This window comes from Ricinus communis, chromosome 5, assembly GCF_019578655.1.
Source record: "Ricinus communis isolate WT05 ecotype wild-type chromosome 5, ASM1957865v1, whole genome shotgun sequence".
In the NCBI taxonomy this organism is placed as follows: Eukaryota; Viridiplantae; Streptophyta; class Magnoliopsida; order Malpighiales; family Euphorbiaceae; genus Ricinus; species Ricinus communis.
In genome coordinates, this window is record NC_063260.1 from 4,421,935 (window position 1) to 4,429,095 (window position 7,161).

A 7,161-nucleotide genomic window follows, 5' to 3' on the forward strand; every position below is an offset into this window, starting at 1 on the left:
CCCAGTAGGCAACTTGTTACCAGTTGGTACCTTACTGTTCCCGTAAATCACGGCAAATCCTATCCTATTCTAAGCTTCATCTTCCGACTGGCATATGTATACTAATTTTATATCAAAAACATTGTTCTTTTTCTCGCCACTCTAATAATGTCTTCCATACCCATATAAAACTCCTCCTTTGGATTTCGATGTCCCAGTAAAATTTGCAGGGTTCATAGTTGCAGAACCGGAATGCTGGGAAAATCATGCAGGAGCTAAATTATCAGTAATTTTTTCCTCTTTTAAGATCATGTTTCTTGATCCTTAAATAACCCTAACTCCAACTCACAGTTTTGAAAATAATTGCCCCATTGATAATGTCAAAAGAAGTGTTAATAAACCATAAGAAGCTTCCACATATAGTTTTGCTGTCAAATTTCCCTACAGTTTTTACAAAATTTGACTTCAAATAAAGAAAGACTATGTCAAGTTTAGGAGAGATGGAAAAACAGAAAAAGAAGAATAAAAGTCGGCAACAGTTAACCGACTTGCAAAATATCAAAACAATTTTGACGATTTTTTTGTCTAAAATTCGTTTCCAATAGAAACCATATTGTAGATTACAGATGTCAATCAAAATGTTGTTTCTTTCTTAACCCAACTTCTTCCTTTTTCCTTTTTTCTAGTGTTCCCACGAACATAAACCTAACAAGATTTTCAGAACTGAAATTCCAAGAAAGGGACTGCAACAAACACAAGAAAACTCTTTCTTCTTCATCTCAATTCCATCTAGCCTTTCTTTTTCCTTTTCTCACTTGTTCTTCTGGTCTAAAAGCCCTGCACTGGCTGTTTTTCTTCCAACAATTTGTTGCCTATTTACAAGCTGGATTTACTTCGATAGCTTGGAGGAATAGTTCCTACTTCTACATCTTCAAGTTGCTGCTGAGACGATAGACGATTAACTAGTCTATCTAAAGCTTCCTTCATCCACCAATGCTGACAGCACTCCCTTGCATCTGCCACACTCATCTGTATATATAAACATACAATGAGTCAAAAATCAGCAAATCTTATGGATTATGGCTAGTTCTGATGATACAGCAAAAGATACATAGTCTTTCACATTAATATATTGCGATTAGCTGCATACCCATTTCCTTTCCCGAACGTTTTTCTCAGGCCAGAACTCTAATTGTTCTTGAACAAGTAGAGGGAACATGTATCCTTCATAAAAGGTGTCGTGTGTTTTGCTCTTGAAACTCCATTTTCCTAATTCACACTGGAGAAGAAAATAAAAGGGTCAGCCTCAATGAACCAGACATTTAAGATAACTTGACTAAAAGCAAAGCAACTAATAAGGCATCTACAGTGCTTAATTTGCTTAATGAAAATTGATTAAGAACAGACCTCAACTATGCCTCGAACTCCAGCTTCCTCTAGTGTCTCTCTTGAAGCTGCCTCTTTAATGGTTTCATCCAATTCCCAACCTCCCTGAGGTAATTAAATCGTATAGAGAGAATCATGTAAGTTTCAGAAATTATAATGAACACATAATTCATCAGATGATGAACTCTTTACTTTTGAAACAGTAATTGAGTTATTAGGTACCTTAGGAAATAACAATCCCTTTCCTTTCTGTGAACTGATCACAAGAACTTCTAATCCTCCTCCAATCTCCTTGTAATTTTGCTCCCCAGTTTTATATCTATAGGGTATACACCTGCACCATAGTAACTAAAGATATATAATTTTGTCCAGGAACAAGATCAAACTCTTGCTAGTTTATGTGGGGTTATTGATTGTTTCAGCAATAAACAAAAAGAAATAAAAAAGAAAAAAAGAAATTCCCCTGTTCCATAGCAAGCTTGGAAACACTTCCTTGACATCAATTTGCAGGATAAAAAGAAAAGAAAATTTTGTTTCTTGAAGTAAATCAAACACAACCAGGAAATTCCAAGAAGGCTGCAGCTACTAATATGCTTCACTAATCAAGAATCAAGAATCCACAAGTTATGATTAATCTTAAAGTTCTTTTTCATCAAGAAAAGGAACAGAAGGTTTAAAAGAGACCAACCCAACAACTTGACGACGACCCCCTTTAGAGTAACGCTGCAAATGCCTACCGGTCCGAGAGACCAAAGCTACATTAACAGTTTCTTGAGAAACTAAAGCCACCATTTTCGTTTGTATGTCTAGTTTCTTTTAAATTATAGACCTTAAAAATAAAACTAACAGATAAATGTTTTGGAAAGAAAGATAAGAAACGGCCGGGAATCTGATGTATTATGGAATCAAGAAACTCTTGGACAAGAGAAAGATTGAATGATGTGGAAAAGAAAGGATACAGGCATGTAACAAAAGGAAAAAAATGAATTTCTGTTAGTGGTTACGATGAGAGCAAGAGAACAGGATAGCTACCCCTATAAATAATAATTGTTGCAAATGGGTACAGGAGAAAGAAGTTCTGGGTATGTGGGACCATAAACAATAATAAAGAAATAAATATTTTAAAATTACATGCGGCTAACTCTCATCAATATATATTTATTAATTTTAAATAATTAAATATATATTTAAATTTAATATTAAAATAAAAATATTAATATATATGTACTATTTTTTTGTTCAAATTATATATGGCTAACTTTGATAAATATATATTTATTAAATTTTAAATAATTTAATAATATTAAAATTTAATATTAAAATAAAAATATTTATATATGTGTGCTATTTCTTTGTTCATTACTATATAAACTAGTATATGAAAAAATTAACTATTATTGAAAATCATGCTTAATGCATAATTTTATCCTCAAATTTTATCTAATTAACCTCTATCATTTATGGAATCTCAACTAAAATACTTTAAATAAACAACAAGAACTCTCCTAATTTTGGAATATTATACTAATATATTTTAGTTTTTAGTATAATGCTATTGTATTTTTATTTATTTTAAATTCATTATACTTTAAATTCTACTTATCCATTTTTAATAAAAAAATTAACTAGTTGATGGACCTACTTGAGAAACTAAAAATTTCAGCTAATCCAGAGATAGAACTCGATCAAGGAAGAGGCATTTTTCTTTAGTAATAATGATATCAAATAAAAAATTATTTAAAGTACGGTAGATTAGAATTAAAATTAAAAATTTATAAAGTTTCAAATATTAAAATTACATAGAAATAAATAAAAACAATATATAGGCTGAGAAAAAAAGTATGCAAGATTTTATAGAGCGAAGTACCTAAGAATTTATAGGTAAAAATCTAACTATATAAATCTTGGAAGTCATTGAAGAAATTGTGTTTATATTTCTATGATCTATGATGAACATTTACTGAAATGTGAATTCTGAGATTATTTGAGTATATGTGTTCTATTATATACAAGTATGTTTACAACGGTCCTATTGCTCCTTGTTGTTGTTTGTTGCACTCCAATGTTTAAATCTAGCTTAGGGATAGGTAGAAGTAGCCTTTTTCTCCTTAGGGGAGAGGTGTTGCTCCCTTTTCCCTAATAGGCCTGTGATGATCTAGAGTTCTGAGGCCATATCCAGCAAAGATTTCACCGATCGCTGAACATTGTTGTTGTCTGGTTTTGGTGTATCTTCAATAGATATTGAAGCTTCTTCAACACTCCTCCTCAAGGTGGGTTCGAATAAGTTGATAGAACCCATCTTGCTGAGGAGCCTTCGATGACTTGCTTTGTCTAGGGCTTTGGTGAATATATCTGCCAGTTGTTCGTGGCTTCGGATGAACGGAGTTGTGATTTCTCCTGATTGGACTTTCTCTCTTATGAAGTGACAGTCAATTTCAATATGTTTAGTCCTTTCATAAAAGATTGGGTTTGATGCGATGTGTCTGGCTGCTTGGTTATCACAGTACATCTCCATCAGGCCTTTATATTTTACCCCCATATCAACCAATACTTGCTTTATCCAAATGAGTTCACTAGTTGTCGATGTCATGGCATACTCGGCTTCGGCACTGGACCTTGCAGTTAACGATTTTTTTTTGCTCTTCCATGTCACTAGGTTTCCTCCTACAAATGTGCAGAATCCTGAAGTCGATTTTCTGTCACAACTACCTGCCCAATCTGCATCAGAGAAACTAGTAATAGTGATAGCATTATTATTATTTTTCATCCAGATACCATGTCCTGGAGTACCTTTGAGGTATCTTAGGATCCTATCAACTGCATCTAAATAAGGAGTACGTGGAGCATGCATAAACTGGCTAATCATACTCACAACATAACTAATGTGAGGTCTGGTGACGGTTAAGTAAATCAATTTCCCCACCAGGCGCTGGTAATGACCTATGTCATCTAGAGGGTCACCATCCTCTAAGTTAAGTCTAGTCTTGGTCTCCATAGGGGTATCTATAGGCTTAGCTCCTATTTTTTCTGTTTCTTTTAAGAGATCTAGAACATACTTTTTCTGATACAGAAATAGACCTTTATGAGATTTTGCCATTTCTATTCCGAGAAAGTAGGTTAATTGACCAAGATCCTTAATGTCAAATTCCTTTTTTAATTTTTGCTTTACTTTCTCAATTTCCTCATTATTGTTCCCTATTATAATAATGTCATCCACATAAATCAAGATAATGATCGTGTATGTGTGAGTGTGTTTAACGAACATGGATGAATCAGAGGTATATTTGTTGAAATCAATTTTTAATAGAAAATGACTTAGCTTGGCATACCATGCTCTGGGGGATTGCTTCAACCCGTAGATTGGCTTTTGTAACTTACATACCAGGGAGGAGTCAGAGGCAAAATTATGACCTGGAGGTAGAGACATGTACACCTCTTCTTCCAGGGATCCTTGCAAAAATGCGTTCTTAATGTCCATCTGAAATAATTCCCAACCTGAGTTAGTAGCAACAAATAGTAAAATACGAACAGTGCTCATTTTTGCTACCGGAGCAAAGGTTTCCTAGTAATCCACACCATAGGTCTGAGTGAAGCCTTTCGCTACTAGCCTAGCTTTATACCTCTCAATTGAACCATCATGCTTGTATTTGATTTTATACACCTATTTACAACCCACCGGTTTTTTGTTTGGTGGTAGGGTGACAAGTTTCATTTTTCTCCAGAGCCTAGAGTTCTTCTTTCATGGCTTTACACCAATTAGGGTTGGTGTTAGCCTCATAGAAAGAACTTGGCTCAGTGTGAGAAGAAAGAGTGTTGAGATATGCCTTATAAGAGTTCGAGACTGAATTATAATTAATAAAGCGATGGATAAGATACAATACCGAGTGGGACACATAGTCCCTTAGTTTAACAGGAGGTCTAGATGGTCGAGATGATCTCCGCAGGGCAATTGCTTCTTCTACTTATGGTTCATTTTCTCCCCCTGAAGCAATTGTCACGGGAACAGGACGATCGCCCCCTGAGGGAGTAGCCATAGAGGGGACCCTCAGAGTCTCCACATCGGCTGAGAGAGAGGGATCTGATCTGTCAAATAAGAAAGAGTTATCGGGAAATAAGAGAGACGGGGGATGCGTAGCAGTGAGGAAGTAGGTTGTACTTTCATCGAAAGACACATCTCTGGAAATATAAGACTTGTGTGTGGAGGGGTCATAACTCTTGTACCCCTTTTTTTCAGAGGAGTATCCTAGGAAAACAGTTTTAACGGAACTTTTGTCAAGTTTATGGGATCGTCTAATATGAACAAAAGTAATGCAACCAAAAACTCGAATGTGGCCCAAATCTATTTTTCGGCCCTTAAGGATTTCCAAAGGACTGTGGTTTTTAAGAGTGGGAGTAGGTAATCTGTTAATAAGGTAGGCAGTGGTGAGGAGGGCATCGGACCAAAAAATATGAGGAACATTGTTTTGAAAAAGAAGTGATCTAGTGACTTCAAGAAGATGGCGGTTTTTTTATTCAGAAACGCGATTTTGTTCATGAGTATAAATACAGGTGGTTTGATGTAAAATGCCTTGTGTGGAGAAGAAATCAGAAAAGTTTTTATTAATATGTTCAGTGCCATTGTCGGATCGAAAAATTTTAATTTTGGCATCATATTGAGTTTGAACGAAATGAAAGAAATTCTAAAAACAGGAAAAAACTTCATTTTTTCCTTTTAGTAAGTATACCCAAGTAAGACGGGAGAAATCATCAATAAAGATGACAAAATAACGAAAATGATTGTAAGAAGTACAGGGGGCAGGTCCCCAAACATCGAAATGAATTAAATCAAACATCTTTATGGAAGTAGTGGAGGACACAGGAAACGGTAACCTGGTATGTTTAGAAAATTTGCAAATATTACAACAACCAGAATTTAAATAATAAGGAAAAAGTTTGTTTAGGATGTGATCGGAGGGGTGCCCAAGTCGCCGATGCATCAACCTCCCTTGATTGACCGGACTTGTTGATGCAAGACAACGAGTAGTGGAGTCTCTAAGGTAGTAAAGACCATTTTTAAAATATCCCTCACCAATCATCTTCCCGGTGATGCGATCCTGAAACAGTACTGAAGTTGGTGAGAAAATAGCATTACAATTTAAATGACGAGTAATTTTTTCAATAGATAATAAGTTTGATTGAAAATCAGGTAAGAATAATATATCATGAATATTTTTACGGAAGATGGTGGAGGTGCCACAGCCAGAAATTTTGGCTTGGTCACCATTTGCGATGATCACATGTTGAGATTCAATGGGAACAAAATTGTGTAGTTTTGTTGCGTCCCATGTCATATGGTCGGTAGCACCTGAATCAATAATCCAATTTTTAGAGTGAAACAAATTAGAATAATTTTGAGAGTGAGAAACTGAACCTGACCCATGAGACTGCTGCTGATTTACAAGAGATTGGAGCTGAGAAATGAGCTGGGAAAGGTGCAAATTTTCAGCATGATCGGGTCGGGTGGAGGCTGCAAACCGGGTTGGATCTGTGGTGGGCCAGCTTTCTGGGCTGGGTTGGGTGGGTTTACTGGTGGGCCAGTTTTCTGGGCCCGGTTGGACAGGGTTACTGGGCTCGGGTCTAGGCTAGCTTTCTGGGCCGAACTGGGAGGAGTTACTAGGCTCGGGCCTGGGCCAACTGTCGGTGGGCTCGGATCTTCTTGTGGGACCCGACCTGTTTATGGGGCATATGTCGCCCACTTCTCCTTTAGGTTTTCTTTCTTCTTCCCAACTCCTGAGGCAGCTGCCTCCAAACCGTTCC

At 36.1% G+C, this 7,161-nt stretch overlaps 1 protein-coding gene across 1 annotated transcript; it reads right to left on the reverse strand.

Moving 5' to 3' along the window:
• Window positions 1-535: 535 nt before the first annotated feature.
• On the reverse strand, window positions 536-2,380 carry LOC8260265 (nudix hydrolase 18, mitochondrial). The gene is made up of 5 exons (XM_002530962.4): window positions 2,054-2,380; window positions 1,588-1,699; window positions 1,387-1,470; window positions 1,130-1,258; window positions 536-1,008 (listed from the first exon to the last, which is right to left on the reverse strand). The coding sequence occupies exons 1-5, from the start codon at window positions 2,155-2,157 to the stop codon at window positions 856-858; spliced, it is 582 nt and encodes a 193-aa protein (XP_002531008.1). The 5' UTR covers window positions 2,158-2,380; the 3' UTR covers window positions 536-855.
• Between the last annotated feature and the right edge of the window lie 4,781 nt (window positions 2,381-7,161).

Coding starts and splice junctions, on each gene's coding strand:
- LOC8260265 (XM_002530962.4), bottom strand. CDS start 2,157: ATGGTGGCTTTAGTTTCTCAAGAAACTGTTAATGTAGCTTTGGTCTCT. Junction 1,259..1,386: donor GAGTTCGAGGCATAGTTGAG/GTCTGTTCTTAA, acceptor TTTCTTCTCCAG/TGTGAATTAGGAAAATGGAG. Junction 1,009..1,129: donor ACGTTCGGGAAAGGAAATGG/GTATGCAGCTAA, acceptor TTATATATACAG/ATGAGTGTGGCAGATGCAAG.